The sequence below is a fragment of the Chiloscyllium punctatum genome, chromosome 46, assembly GCF_047496795.1.
Source record: "Chiloscyllium punctatum isolate Juve2018m chromosome 46, sChiPun1.3, whole genome shotgun sequence".
NCBI classification, from domain to species: Eukaryota; Metazoa; Chordata; class Chondrichthyes; order Orectolobiformes; family Hemiscylliidae; genus Chiloscyllium; species Chiloscyllium punctatum.
The window spans coordinates 38,879,738-38,896,266 of NC_092784.1; the positions used below are offsets into that span (position 1 = coordinate 38,879,738).

General features: G+C 46.7%; 1 protein-coding gene across 9 annotated transcripts in view; it reads right to left on the bottom strand.

Moving 5' to 3' along the window:
- pnpla6 (patatin-like phospholipase domain containing 6) overlaps positions 1-16,529 on the bottom strand; it is a 224,021-nt gene that overhangs the window by 5,647 nt on the left and 201,845 nt on the right. For 6 of the 9 annotated variants that reach the window (XM_072564051.1, XM_072564054.1, XM_072564048.1 and 3 more), the window contains one exon: positions 12,955-13,109. In XM_072564051.1, coding sequence (XP_072420152.1) covers positions 12,955-13,109 — 155 coding nt within the window. The remainder of the gene's footprint in view (positions 1-12,954; positions 13,110-16,529) is intronic. The other 3 variants (XM_072564052.1, XM_072564050.1, XM_072564049.1) reach the window with 1 other exon arrangement.

Here is a 16,529-nt window from a genome sequence, read left to right on the forward strand (position 1 = left end):
GGTTAGGATGGTGTGATCCTGGCTTCAGAAGGGAAGGGGATCAGGGAAAAGATTATAACACACAAGTGCTTTAGTGAATTTAAAACTGGATTCCCAGTCCCCAATACTACTCACACATCACATGATCCCACAGTAATTCCATAATGTGTTGCCCCTGTGCTCCTGACCCCTAAATAGCCCCTCTGCCCAATATCTCCAACTTCATCCAAACACTAAAAACTAACTACAGTTCTGCTCAATTCACCACATCACTCAGTCACTGCCTCACCCATCACCCCAACTTATCCCAACAATGACACTCAGCAATATTCAGACTTCAGCCAATAACAGCAGGGCAACACTCATGCTGCCTTGGCAACCGCTGGAGCCAAAACCAATCCATCTGACCATCAGCTTCACCGTTACCTGAGAACTGGTCAGTACTGATACCTTTGATACAGTAATGAGTAAACGCTGACCTGGTGAGTGGATCAACACTGTGGCCACAACAACAGTACAGAGGCTGGGTACCCTGATGAGTGCATCTCCCTCATCAACAAGAATTGAAGACAGGACTGCGATGAGCGATGAACATTAGAAACCGGAGCAGGAGGACAGCACTCAGCTTCTTCAAACCTGCTCCACCATTTAATAAGCTTATTGCTCATTTCGATATGACCCCATTCCCTATATCCCTCAATGCCTCAGTGGGCACTAAGTGATTTGAATTTTGAACATACTCAGTGACTGGCCATTCAAAACTAAAGAAATGTACCCTCTTCTCAACCAGAAATAGTCGATTCCTTTTATTGTGAGAACGTGACCCCTACTTGCAGGGGAGGAGTCAATAGAAACAGCATCTTAGCACAGTAATTACAGAGTTGTTACAGTGTAGGATACAGCTATTCTGCACCAGCTCTTAAACAGCCTTTAATGGAGGAAACTGGCATCACCAACACCACCCCCCCACCCCAAGAGTCCCCTCGTCACTACTGCCTTACTGCCTTATTAGGTCAGGGGCTCTGGCACTGTGAGGGCTGCTACTGATACAGGTACTCCTGGTTAAACATCTGACTGCAAACTCTCAGTACGTCACCTATGGTCTCCCCCTTCCAAACCAAAGCTGACCCGTCATCTCACTTGCTTAGTGTCGAAGAGTGTGATGCTGGAAAAGCACAGCTGGTCAGGCAGCAGCCGAGGAGCGGGAGAGTTGACGGAAGGGCATAAGCCCGGATAAAACTCTCCTGCTCCTCGGATGCTGCCTGACCTATTGTGCTCTTCCAGCATCACACTCTTCGAGTCTGACCTCCAGCATCTGCAGTCCTCACTTTCCCCGAGTTGACTAGAACCTCACTTAATTAGTTAACCACCTTCACTAAGTCAGCACTTGCTGCAGTCTTTCCAAGCCCAAGGTGTGCCATCAAGATCTGTTCTATTCACGCACTCCTTGACTCGAGTTTACAGAGTGGTTTCACAGTGTTAGTGTGATCATTCACTGCTCCTTCATTCCCTGGCTTCAAATCACCATCGGCATCTTCAGATACACATCAGCCTGTTAGTCTCCAGTGCTATCAACAAGTTGAATTTCATCTCTATTCTCTATTTCCCAGTCTCTCACTTTCCCTTGTTAGCTTCCTGTAAATTATTCTAATTAGTTCCATTCAACTCTTGAGTAATTAATTACACCACAGTCAGAAAGCATTTAGTTCATCTCCTGGCTGCCAGTCATTCATTCTAGAACATAGAACATAGAACATAGAACAGGCCCTTCGGCCCACGATGTTGTGCCGAACGTCTATCCTAGATTAAGCAACCATCCATGTACCTATCCAAATGGCGCTTAAAGGTCGCCAATGATTCTGACGCTACCACTCCCATGGGCAGCGCATTCCATGCCCCCACCACTCTCTGGGTAAAGAACCCACCCCTGACATCTCCCCTATACCTTCCACCCTTCACCTTAAATTTATGTCCCCTTGTAACACTCTGTTGTACCCGGGGAAAAAGTTTCTGACTGTCTACTCTATCTATTCCTCTGATCATCTTATAAACCTCTATCAAGTCACCCCTCATCCTTCGCCGTTCCAACGAGAAAAGGCCGAGAACTCTCAACCTATCCTCGTACGACTTATTCTCCATTCCAGGCAACATCCTGGTAAATCTTCTCTGCACCCTCTCCAAAGCTTCCACATCTTTCCTAAAGTGAGGCAACCAGAACTGCACACAGTTCTCCAAATGTGGCCTAACCAAAGTCCTGTACAGCTGCAACATCACTTCACGACCCTTGAATTCAATCCCTCTGCTAATGAACGATAATACTCCATAGGCCTTCTTACAAACTCTATCCACCTGAGTGGCAACTTTCAAAGATCTATGTACATAGACCCCAAGATCCCTCTGTTCCTCCACCTGACTAAGAACCCTACCATTAACCCTGTATTCCACATTCTTATTTGTTCTTCCAAAATGGACAACCTCACACTTGGCAGGGTTGAACTCCATCTGCCACTCCTCAGCCCAGCTCTGCATCATATCTAAGTCCCTTTGCAAACGACAAATGCCCTCCTCACTGTCCACAACTCCACCTATCTTCGTATCATCTGCAAATTTACTGAGCCACCCTTCGACTCCCTCATCCAAGTCATTAATAAAAATTACAAACAGCAGAGGACCCAGAACTGATCCCTGCGGAACTCCACTTGTAACTGGGCTCCAGGCTGAATATTTATCATCTACCACCACTCTCTGACTTCGACCGGTTAGCCAGTTCTCTATGCAATTGGCCAAATTTCCCTCTATCCCATGCCTCCTGACTTTCCGCATAAGCCTACCATGGGGAACCTTATCAAATGCCTTACTAAAATCCATGTACACTACATCCACTGCTCTACCCTCATCCACATGCTTGGTCACCTCCTCGAAGAATTCAATAAGACTTGTAAGGCAAGACCTACCCTTCACAAATCCGTGCTGGCTGTCCCTAATCAAGCAGTGTCTTTCCAGATACTCGTAAATCCTATCCCTCAGTACCCTTTCCATTACTTTGCCTACCACAGAAGTAAGACTAACTGGCCTGTAATTCCCGGGGTTATCCCTATTCCCTTTTTTGAACAGGGGCACAACATTCGCTACTCTCCAGTCCCCTGGTACCACCCCCGTTGACAGTGAAGACGAGAAGATCATTGCCAACGGTACTGCAATTTTCTCTCTTGCTTCCCACACAATCCTAGGATATATCCCGTCAGGCCCGGGGGACTTGTCTATCCTCAAGCTGTTCAAAATGTCCAACACATCTTCCTTCCTAACAAGTATCTCTTTGAGCTTACCAGTCCGTTTCACACTCTCCTCTTCAACAATACGGTCCCTCTCGTTCGTAAATACTGAAGAGAAGTACTTGTTCAAGACCTCTCCTATCTCTTCCGACTCAATACACAATCTCCCACTACTGTCCTTGATCGGACCTACCCTCGTTCTCGTCATTCTCAGGTTTCTCACATAAGCATAAAATGCCTTGGGGTTATCCTTGATCCTATCCGCCAAGGATTTTTCATGCCCTCTCTTAGCTCTCCTAATCCCTTTCTTCAGGTCCCTTCTGACTATCCTGTCTCCCTCCACTGCTCTGTTTGAACCCTGTTTCCTCAACCTTATGTAAGCCTCCTTCTTCCTCTTTACTAGACATTCAACCTCCCTCGTCAACCAAGGCTCCCTCACACAACCATTTCTTTCCTGCCTGATCGGTACATACATATCAAGGACACGTCGTATCTGCTCCTTGAAAAAGTCCCACATTTCCACGACATCCTTCCCTGACAGCCTGTTCTCCCAACTTATGCTCCTCAAATCCTGTCTTACAACATCGTAATTTCCCTTCCCCAATTGTAAAATCTACCTTGTTGTGCGCACCTACCTCTCTCCATAACCAAGGTGAAAGTCACAGAATTGTGGTCACCATCACCAAAATGTTCACCCACTAACAAGCCCATCACTTGTCCCGGTTCATTTCCGAGTACCAAATCCAATATGGCCTCCCCTCTGGTTGGACAATCTACATACTGAATTAGAAAAGCTTCCTGGACACACTGCACAAACACCGCCTCATCCAATCTACTTGATCTAAAGAGCTTCCAATCAATATTTGGGAAGTTGAAGTCGCCCATGACTACGACCCTGTGGCTTCTGCACCTTTCCAGAATCTGTTTCCCAATCTGTTTCTCCACATCTCTGCTGCTATTGGGGGGCCTATAGTAAACACCCAACAAGGTGACTGCACCTTTCCTATTTCTGACTTCAGCCCATACTACCTCCAGAGGCAGATCCCCCTCAAATTTCCTTTCTGCAGCCGTTATACCATTTCTAATTAGCAATGCCACCCCCCCCCCCTCCTTTTTTATCACCCTCCCTAATCTTACTGAAACATCTGTAACCAGGAACCTCCAACAACCATTCCTGTCCCTCTTCTATCCATGTTTCCGTGATGGCCACAACATCGTAGTCCCAGGTACCGATCCACGCCTTAAGTTCACCCACCTTATTCTAATCACATTAACAAATCTTTATGTTCCCACATTTCATAGACTGATTCACGTCCCCTAAAGTAATGTTGCTGCTTAATTAAACCCCACGTGGTGAAGAATGCATTACTCGGACAACGCTAACAGTGAATACAATTTGAAGATGTTCTTTAGTTACCTCACAATAGTCTTTAATCTGTGTCATTCAGGACTGCCTCATTAGTTTACGCTGGGTGCGATACCACAATATTCCAGTCTTGCTTTCATCAGTGGAACTTGGATCAGTTGTCTCAAACAAAGAGTGTCTTAATTTTTTTCCTTAGTTTAAAAAGCAGCAAGTGTTGCACCTGGGGCATTGTGATACGTCAGTACTCACAGTATGCTGTGCACAGAGGGGCTTAATTCTGCCGCTGGTGGGGTGAAACTTGGTTTCTGCAGCACAGCAGCAGTAACTGGTCATGTCTAGCTGCAAGTCATGGTAAAAGACAAATGTTTCGTAGCACTGTCACAGGACAAGTCCCGATGCTTCTGTGCATATTGGGAGGTGGAAATTAAAGACTGATCAAAACTGATCAGCAACTTGATCCGACTGTATAACTAAAACAGCGAGATATCATGCACAATAACTGTTTGGCCAAACAGAGAACAGCCAGGGAATTCCTAGAGGCTTGGCACTCATCGACAGATTCAATCAAGAAGCACATCGACCTGGACCCTATATACCGACCACTGCAGCGGACAGCTGGAACTGACAACCGGAAGCAGCAGATTCAAACCATTACAAATGCCAGAGGAAAGATCACAGAAGTGCTTCACAAGAGGCTCCCAAGCACTGAGGATGTCACCTAGACAGGGGACGAAATGTCTGCAACACAAATTCCCAGCTCGGCCAACAGAACCACAACAACGAGCACCCGAGCTACAAATCTTCTCCCACACCTTGAATTTAAAGTTGTTTTTATAACAATTATCTGGTTCACTACTGTCCTTTAGGGAAGCAAATCTGTCCTCCTTACCTGGTCTGTATCCTGTCCTACCTACCTATCTTCCTTTCCACCTATCCACTCCACCCTCCTCCCTGACCTATCACCTCCATCCCCACCCCCATTCACCTATTGTACTCTATGCTACTATCTCCCCACACCCACCCCTCTCTCATTTGTCTCTCCACTCTGCAGGCACTCTGCCTCTATTCCTGATGAAGGGCTTTTGCCCAAAACGTCGATTTTCCTGCTCCTCGGATGCTGCTTGACCTGCTGTGCTTTTCCAGCACCACTCTAACCTAGACTCTGGTTTCCAGCATCTGCAGTCCTTGTTTTTACCTGGGATTTTCATGACCCGAGGCCTATTTGCAATGAGGGTGATTCTTAAACGCGCTCTGAAATGGCCAACAATGCCTCTCATCTCAACAGGAATTGCAAGGACTTCTGTCACGCTTTTGACAAGGTCTCACGTGGCAGACCAGCTAAGAAGCTGAGAGCCTATGGGATCCAGGGTAATGTGTCAAAATTGTCAGGAAGTAGACAGTGATGATTGAAGACCATAGACAAAGAAACAGAAATTAGGCATTCGACCCATCGAGTCTGCTCCACCATTTGATCATGGCTGATTGGTTTTTAATCTGATTTTTCCACTTTCTCCCTTTAATCCCCTTGGCAATCACAAATTTATCTATCTCTGTTTTAAGTATATTCAATGACCCGGTCTCCACAGCCTCCAGTGGCAATGAATCCCATAGATTCCCCACTCTCTGGCTGAAGAAGTTTCTCCTTATCTCTGTTCTAAAGGGCCTTCCCTTTACTCTAAGGCTGTACCCTCAGGTCCTCACCTCTCCTACCAATAGAAACATCTTCTTTATGTCCACTCTGTCCAGGCCATTCAGTATTCTGTAAGTTTCAATCAGATCCCCCCTCATCCTTCTAAACTCCATCGAGTGTAGTCCCAGAGTGCTCAAACATTCCTCACATGTTAAGCCTTTCATTCCTAGGATCATTCCCTTGAACTTCCTCTGGACCTGCTCCAGGGCCAGTACATCCTTCCTGAGATATGGGGCTCAAAACTGCTCACAATACTCAAACTGTGGTCTGACCAAACCGTTACAGAGCCTCAAGACATACATCCCTGTTTTTACATTCTAGTCCTCTCGAGATGAATGACAGCACTGTATTTGCCTTCCTAATTACTGACTCAACCTGCAAGTTTACATTCAGAAAAACCTGGACTAGGACTCCCCAAGACCCTCTGCACTTCAGATTTTGGGATTTTCTCCCCATTTAGAAAATAGTCCATGCTTCTATTCCTCCTCCCCAAGTGCCTGACATCAAACTTTCCTACCTTGTATTCATGTGCCACTTCATGTGCCGAGGAAAAACGAACCCGAGAGACTACAGCTAAGGTAAGACAGTTTGTTTCGAAATTACTTACCTGTAGCGGGCAGCGGTGTTTTTTTTTCTCTCTCTTCACAAAAAGAGCGGGAGCAGCAGAGGAAGTGACGGCAAACAGAGGGGCAGCCGGGAAGGAGAACGGTGAGTATAAATACTCACCCTTTAATCACCAACGGTCATTTGAGTGGGAGCAGCGGCCGAGGAAAAACAAACCCGGGAGACTACCGCTAAGGTAAGACAGTTTGTTTCAAAATTACTTACCTGTAGCGGGCAGCGGAAGTGAGGTTGGAGCGCATAGCTGGGCGGGAAGGTAAGTGATTAGTATTTGAGTGGGTGTGTTCTAGACCCCAGGTCCTACTTTCGTAGGGCCTCCTCTAACCTAACTTTAAAGTCCACAGGTTATTGACTCAGTGTTCTTGTTTTTGGAGACAGTGTACAGTCATGGCAGCGCAGGCGGTGGAATGTTCCTCCTGCAGGATGTTTGAGGTAGGGGTGACCACCAATACTCCTGCCGACTTCGTGTGCAGGAAATGCAGTCAGATCCTGATCCTCACCGAACGAGTTAGGGAACTGGAACTGGAGCTGGATGAGCTGAGGATTATTCGAGAGGCTGAGAGGGTGATCGATAGAAGCTACAGGGACATAGTTACGCCGGAGAACAGAGGTAGCTGGGTAACAGTTAGAGGTGGGAAGGGGAAGAAACAGGCAGTGCAGGGTTCCCCTGTGGTCGTTCCCCTAAAAAATAAGTATACAGCTTTGGAAACTGTTGGGGGGGACAGCCTTGCAGGTGTAAGCTGCAGTGAAGGGGTCTGTGGCTCTGAGATTCAGAAGGGAAAGGGGGAGAAGAGGAGAGCGCTAGTTATAGGGGACTCTCTAGTTAGAGGGACGGACAGGCGGTTCTGTGGACATGGGCGAGACTCTCGGCTGGTTTGTTGCCTCCCGGGTGCTAGGGTCCGAGACGTCTCGGACCGTGTCTTCAGAATCCTTAAGGGGGAGGTTGTGCAGCCAGAAGTCGTGGTACACATTGGCACCAACGACATAGGTAGGAAGAGGGGTGGGGAGGTCATTCAAGAGCTCAAGGAGTTAGGCTGGAAGCTAAAAGCTAGGACAGACAGAGTCGTCATCTCTGGGTTGTTGCCGGTGCCACGTGACAGAGAGGCAAAGAATAGGGAGAGAGTGCAGTTGAACACGTGGCTGCAAGGATGGTGTAGGAGGGAGGGCTTCAGATATTTGGACAATTGGACTGCATTCTGGGGAAGGTGGGACCTGTATAAACAGGACGGGTTGCACCTGAACCAGAAGGGCACCAATATCCTGGGGGGTAGGTTTGCTAGCACTCTTCGGGGGGGGTTTAAACTAATTTGGCAGGGGGATGGGATCCGGACTTGTAGTCCAGCAAGTAAGCTAGCTGTGTGTCAGGATGTCCAAGACTGTGGGAAGGCTGTGGAGAAGGTAGCACTGACAGGGACTACTTGCGGACACAGAGATGGGCTCAAGTGCGTATACTTCAATGCAAGGAGTATCCGAAATAAGGTGGGTGAACTTAAGGCGTGGATCGGTACCTGGGACTACGATGTTGTGGCCATCACGGAAACATGGATAGATGAGGGACAGGAATGGCTGTTGGAGGTTCCTGGTTACAGATGTTTCAGTAAGATTAGGGAGGGTGGTAAAAAAGGAGGGGGGGTGGCATTGCTAATTAGAAATGGTATAACGGCTGCAGAAAGGAAGTTTGAGGGGGATCTGCCTCTGGAGGTAGTATGGGCTGAAGTCAGAAATAGGAAAGGTGCAGTCACCTTGTTGGGTGTTTATTATAGGCCCCCCAATAGCAGCAGAGATGTGGAGAAACAGATTGGGAAACAGATTTTGGAAAGGTGCAGAAGCCACAGGGTCGTAGTCATGGGCGACTTCAACTTCCCAAATATTGATTGGAAGCTCTTTAGATCAAGTAGATTGGATGGGGCGGTGTTTGTGCAGTGTGTCCAGGAAGCTTTTCTAATGCAGTATGTAGATTGTCCAACCAGAGGGGAGGCCATATTGGATTTGGTACTCGGTAATGAACCAGGACAAGTGGTGGGCTTGTTAGTGGGTGAACATTTTGGTGATGGTGACCACAATTCTGTGACTTTCACCTTGGTTATGGAAAGAGATAGGTGCGCACAACAAGGAAGTTTTTACAATTGGGGGAAGGGAAATTACGATGCTGTAAGACAGGATTTGAGGAGCATACGTTGGGAGCATAGGCTGTCAGGGAAGGATGTCCTGGAAATGTGGAACTTTTTCAAGGAGCAGATACGACGTGTCCTTGATTTGTATGTACCGATCAGGCAGGAAAGAAATGGTCGTGTGAGGGAGCCTTGGTTGACGAGGGAGGTTGAATGTCTAGTAAAGAGGAAGAAGGAGGCTTACATAAGGTTGAGGAAACAGGGTTCAGACAGAGCAGTGGAGGGATACAGGATAGCCAGAAGGGACCTGAAGAAAGGGATTAGGAGAGCTAAGAGAGGGCATGAAAAATCCTTGGCGGATAGGATCAAGGATAACCCCAAGGCATTCTATGCGTATGTGAGAAACCTGAGAATGACGAGAACGAGGGTAGGTCCGATCAAGAACAGTGGTGGGAGACTGTGTATTGAGTCGGAAGAGATAGGAGAGGTCTTGAACAAGTACTTCTCTTCAGTATTTACGAACGAGAGGGACCGTATTGTTGAAGAGGAGAGTGTGAAACGGACTGATAAGCTAGAAGAGATACCTGTTAGGAAGGAAGATGTGTTGGACATTTTGAACAACTTGAGGATAGACAAGTCCCCCGGGCCTGACGGGATATATCCTAGGATTATGTGGGAAGCAAGAGAGGAAATTGCAGTACCGTTGGCAATGATCTTCTCGTCTTCACTGTCAACGGGGGTGGTACCAGGGGACTGGAGAGTAGCGAATGTTGTGCCCCTGTTCAAAAAAGGGAATAGGGATAACCCCGGGAATTACAGGCCAGTTAGTCTTACTTCTGTGGTAGGCAAAGTAATGGAAAGGGTACTGAGGGATAGGATTTACGAGTATCTGGAAAGACACTGCTTGATTAGGGACAGCCAGCACGGATTTGTGAAGGGTAGGTCTTGCCTTACAAGTCTGATTGAATTCTTTGAGGAGGTGACCAAGCATGTGGATGAGGGTAGAGCAGTGGATGTAGTGTACATGGATTTTAGTAAGGCATTTGATAAGGTTCCCCATGGTAGGCTTATGCGGAAAGTCAGGAGGCATGGGATAGAGGGAAATTTGGCCAATTGCATAGAAAACTGGTTAACCGGTCGAAGTCAGAGAGTGGTGGTGGATGGTAAATATTCAGCATGGAGCCCAGTTACAAGTGGAGTTCCGCAGGGATCAGTTCTGGGTCCTCTGCTGTTTGTAATTTTTATTAATGACTTAGATGAGGGAGTCGAAGGGTGGGTCAGTAAATTTGCAGATGATACAAAGATAGGTGGAGCTGTGGACAGTGAGGAGGGCTGTTGTCGGCTGCAGAGGGACTTAGATATGATGCAGAGCTGGGCTGAGGAGTGGCAGATGGAGTTCAACCCTGCCAAGTGTGAGGTTGTCCATTTTGGAAGGACAAATAAGAATGCGGAATACAGGGTTAATGGTAGGGTTCTTAGTCAGGTGGAGGAACAGAGGGATCTTGGGGTCTATGTACATAGATCTTTGAAGGTTGCCACTCAGGTGGATAGAGTTTGTAAGAAGGCCTATGGAGTATTATCGTTCATTAGCAGAGGGATTGAATTCAAGAGTCGTGAAGTGATGTTGCAGCTGTACAGGACTTTGGTTAGGCCACAGTTGGAGTACTGTGTGCAGTTCTGGTCGCCTCACTTTAGGAAAGATGTGGAAGCTTTGGAGAGGGTGCAGAGAAGATTTACCAGGATGTTGCCTGGAATGGAGAGTAGGTCGTACGAGGATAGGTTGAGAGTTCTCGGCCTTTTCTCGTTGGAACGGCGAAGGATGAGGGGTGACTTGATAGAGGTTTATAAGATGATCAGAGGAATAGATAGAGTAGACAGTCAGAAACTTTTCCCCCGGGTACAACAGAGTGTTACAAGGGGACATAAATTTAAGGTGAAGGGTGGAAGGTATAGGGGAGATGTCAGGGGTGGGTTCTTTACCCAGAGAGTGGTGGGGGCATGGAATGCGCTGCCCGTGGGAGTGGTAGAGTCAGAATCATTGGCGACCTTTAAGCGGCATTTGGATAGGTACATGGATGGGTGCTTAATCTAGGATAGAAGTTCGGCACAACATCGTGGGCCGAAGGGCCTGTTCTGTGCTGTATTGTTCTATGTTCTATGTTCTTTGCTCACTCTCCTAACCTGTTCAAATCTTTCTGCAGGCCTTCTCATCTCCTCAATACTACCCGCCCCTCATCTATCTTAGTACCATCTGCAAACTTAGCCAGAATGCCCTCAGTGCCTTCATCCAGATTATTAATGTATATAGTGACCAACACTGACCCTTGCGGAACACCACTTGTTACCGTCTGCCATCCTGAGAAGGATCCTTTCATTCCCACTCCCTGCTTTCTGCCACACAGCCAAACTTCTCTCCATGCTAGCACCTTGCCTCTGACCCCATGGGCCCTCACCTTCCTCAGTAGTGTTCTGTGCGGCAGGAGGGTGTTTGAAGAGTATTAGTGTGATTGAAAGTCTGCGTCCAGTGGCTTAACACAGGATCAGGTGCTGGATCCTTTACTGTTTATTATGTACATTAATAATCTAGCCATGAGTGTAGGAGGCATGATCAGTCAGATTGATCTGTCAAATGACACATAACTTGGTGGTATGGGAAATACTGAGGAGGAAAGCTTTAGAATTATATAAATGGGCTGGTCAGATGGACTGAACAGTGACAAATAGAATTTAATCCTGACAGGGGACTCACAAGGCTGACTTTAGAGGTTCAGAGAGATCCTGATGTACATGTCCACTGATCCGTGAAGGCAGCACAGAGGGACAACATGTGGATCCTTGCCTGCATTAGCTGAGGCATGAAACACACAAGCAAGGAGGTTCTGATGGAAATTTGTGCAACATTAGCTAGACCACAGCTTGAAGACATCTGGTTACCACGTAACAGGAAGGAAATGATTTCACCAGAGAGAGGTTCACCAGGATGTTGCCTGGGCTGGAGCAAAGCAGCCCTGGTAGGCGTAGTGTTTACATCTCACAGAAAAGGCCAAGGAGATGATCTGCTCAAGATGTGAAAAGCTCAAAGAGGCATAGACAGGGCAGACAGGTTTAGAGGGGTATTTGAGGAAATTTTTTTTCACCCAGAGAGTGGTAGGTATCTGAAACTCACTGCCTAAAAGAGTGGTACAGGAAGGAACACTCAAAACATTTAAGAGCTATTTAGAAGAGCACTCGAAATACCAGAGCACACAAGACCATGGACCAAGAGTTGGAAAACTGGCTTCGAACAGATGTTGATGGGATTAAGGGCCCCTTTCCAGAACAGAAAGAGGGGCGGGCACAGTGGCTCAGTGGTTAGCACTGCTGCCTCACAGCACCAGGATCCCAGGTTCGATTCCAGCCTCGGGTGACTCTCTGTGTGGAGTTTGCACGTTTTCCCTATGTCTTCGTGAGTTTCCTTCGGGTGCTCCGGTTTCCTCCCACAATCACAAAGATGTGCAGGTTAGGGTGCATTGGCCAGGCTAAATTGCCTATAATGTTAGGTACATTAGTCAAAGGGAAATGGGTCTGGGTGGGTTGCTCTTCGGAGGGTCGGTGTGGACTGGTTGGGGCCGAAGGGCCTGTTTCCACACTGTAGGGAATCTAATCTAATCTAATATAAAAGCTCTGACTCTATGACTCCAACTGGAATGGACAAGATCTTACCAGTAATAACCATATCCCAGAAAAGTATAAAGCTGAAGTATCTATCAGCTAAAACTGAATAGCTTGAAGGGTTGAATAGGCTAGTGGTGCTATTTGAACTGCAACCCTTCACTGGATGGTTAAAGTTGTGAGAATGGACTTTCCTGCAGCTATCCAATCCATAATTAATATGTAAGGAGATGAGAAACTCTGTACAAGTGGCAATTCACTCACCATTTCAAAAGCAGATTCCTGAGTCCACTCAGCAGCTGAGTGGTTGGTTCCTGGATCCTCCTGGTCTTCAAGCTCCTCAATCTCATCTTGCTCCTCATCTCTCACTGCATCCATCACTTCATCCTCATATTCAGTGAGATAGTCAGATTCTTCTGCTATGGAGAAAACACAAAGCATGTTCAAAATTTATCACTGCTCCCCATTTCAGGTTCAAAGAAAGAAGCTGTCTTGCAGCTCGAGTACTGCCAATGCTCCAGACAGCCTTCCTAACACTCACCGACCTGAATTCTCTCTCATTTGCTTCTCCATCTTCTCTTACAATTCGCCTCAACTCGTTCAACTGGCACTGAGCTCCACATTCTAACCACTCTCTGGGGGTAAGCAGTGGTATCTCCTGAATTGCAGTTTGAATTGATTAGGGGTGAATCCACATTAACAGGCCCAAGGCAATGGTGAGCTGATCACAGAGGAGCTTGGCAGGGCAGATGTTATTGAATCTAATTCACACGTGGAAAAATGTCCTCTGTGTGATCCAGTCAAACTCTCTAGTGACTTTGAAGGCCTGAATCAGGAAATCCCTCAGCCCTTTCATTGTTTTCACTCCTCCCAGACAGCACCATGGCAGCTGGTGAAATAGGAATTCAGTTTTAAAAAGCTAGTTCAGTCAATTGTCACAAAAGTTCACCCGATTCCTCAATGTCATTCTGGGAAGAAAATCTGGCATCCGTACCCAACCTGGTCAACATGTGACTCCAGTCTCACAGAATCTTATCTGCCCTCAGGGTGATTAGGAAGGGGCAATAAACATTGGCCTCACCAATAAGGTCCATTAACGAGTCAGTATTCACCCAGGAGAAAGATAGGGAGGATAATGAGATTTGTGTGCAGCATGCTAATATGCCAGGGCATTCTGAGATCAACAAAGAAATGGTGTTGGGTCTCTTGAACAGCATTAAGAGGGATACATCCCCAAGGCCCAATGGCATCTACCTCAAGTTATGGGGAGAAGCAAGAGAGGAGATTGCTGGGGCCTTGACTAAAATGTTTGTATCCTCATTAGCCACTGGAGAGGTCCCCAAGGACTGGTGAGATGATGATATTGTTTTTCTGTTCAAGAAGGGAAATAGGGATAATCCAAGAAACGATAGACCGATAAGTCTCACATCGATGGTTGAGAAGCTATCGGAGAGAATTCTTAGGGATAGAACTTAGGTGCATTTGGAAAAGCATAGCCTAATTAGGGACAGTCAGCATGGTTTTCTGCAGGTCGAGTCATGACTTAGAAAATTGATTGAATTTTCCGAGGTGAAAAAGGCTATCGATGAGGGTGGAGCAGTGGATGTTGTCTCCATGGATTTTAGTAAAGCTTTTGACAAGGTCCCTCATATGGTAGGCTCATCCAGAATATTAAGATGCATGGGATCCACGGTGACTTGGCCACGTGGATTTCAAATTGGCTTGCACATAGAAGACAGAAGGCAGAAGGCAGTAGGCAGTGGTGGAAGGGTGTTTCTCTGGCTGGAGGTCCACAACTAGTGGTGTACCACAGGGATCCCTACTGGGACCTCTGCTGCTTGCGATATTTTTCAATGAATTGGATGAAAATGTAGAAGGGTGGGTTAGTAAGTTTGCAGATAATACAAAGATCGGTGGATTTGTGGATAGCGTAGAAGATTGTCAAAGAATATAGCAGGATGTAAGCAAATTACTGCAGATGCTGAAATCTGAAACCAAAAGAGAAAATACTGGAAAATCTCAGCAGGTCGGGCAGCATCTTAAGGAGAGAAAAGAGCTGACGTTTGACAAAGGGTCAGTTAGATTCGAAACATCGGCTCTTTTCTCTCCTTACAAATGCTGCCAGACCTGCTGAGATTTTCCAGCATTTTCGCTTTTGATAGCAGAATGTAGATCAGTTACAGATACGTGTGAAGAAATGGCAAATGGAGTTTAATCCAGGAAAGTGGGAGGGGCTGCACTTTTCCTTAATATTGAACTTTGGAAGGAAAATGACACAGCTAATGGCAGGAGCTTGAATAGCATTGACATACAAAGTGATCCTGGGGTTCAAGTCCATAGCTCCCTGAAAGTGCCTGTGCAGATAGATAGGGTGGTAAAGAATGTGTATGGCATTGCTTGCCTTTGTTAGTCTGGGAACTGATTACAAGAATCAGGATGTCAGCTTGCAGTTTTATAAGACTTTGGTTCAGCCACACTTCAAATACTGCATTCAATTCTGGTTGTCACATAACAGGAAGGATGTGGAGGCTTTGGAGAGGCTACAGAAGAGGCTTGCTAGGTTGCTGCCTGGAATAGAGGGCATGAGCTAGGAGAGGCTAGAAAAACTCAGGTTTTCTCTGGAGCAGCAGAGGCTGAGGGGAGACTTGACAGAAATCCATAAAATTATGAGACGCATAGATAGGGTTGATGGTCAGAATCCTTTTCCCCAGAGGTGAAACATCGAAAACTAGGGGACAGACATTTAGGGTGAGACGGGGCAAGTTCAAAGGGGATGTGAGGGGCAAGTTTGTTTACACAGAGAATGGGGATTGTGGAACATGCTGCCAGGGTTGGTGTGGAGGCAGATAGGACAGGAGCAAATAAGGGACTTTTGACAAGCACATGAATATGGAAGGAATGGAGGGATACAGACCAAGGGCAGACAGAAGGGATTAGTTTAATTTGGTGTCACATTCAACATAACATCATGGGCTGAAGGGCCTGTTCCTGTGCTATGTTATTCTAAGTTTGAATCTATGTCCAATGCGCTAAATTTTTAAAAGAAACCCACCCTGTTCTGGCAACAACCTTGTACACTTTTTTGTGGCACCCTTTGTATTTTCTTTTTGTAATGTGGAGTTTTGATAAAATTGTTGCCACAAAGTTTGTACCCAAATGCTAAATGGTTTCTGCTGGCTGTCATCTTGCACACTCATGAAGGTATAGAGGAGGTTGCTTTTATTGCTAGGTCAAACTGAGAATGGTCCTGCTCCAAACGGTACTGGTAGATACAGATAACGAGACCACTTACATGCCAAGTGTTACTCAGAAATAATGGAACCAACACTGGCATTCTGAGTGCAGGGGAGTTACTGGATCTATTAGTCACTTTGTTCATGCTTGTGCAGTCCTTCTATGATGTTTCAATGGGAATAGCTGACAGTACAATCAGGCCCAGACAGTACAGCTATAGTGACACTGGATTGATGAGGCCTAAGGCCAGTTCACCTTCAAACATTCACAGTCACATGGAGACAAGGTGGTTAAGATTAGATTAGATTACATTACATTACAGTGTGGAAACAGGCCCTTCGGCCCAACAAGTCCACACTGACCTGCCGAAGCGCAACCCACCCATACCCCTACATTTACCCTTACCTAACACTACGGGCAATTCACCTGACCTGCACATCTTTGGACTGTGGGAGGAAACTGGAGCACCCGGAGGAAACCCACGCAGACACGGGGAAAACGTGCAAACTCCACACAGTCAGTCGCCTGAGGTGGGAATTGAACCCGGGTCTCAGGCGCTGTGAGGCAGCAGTGCTAACCATTGTGCCACCGTGCCGCCCACAAGG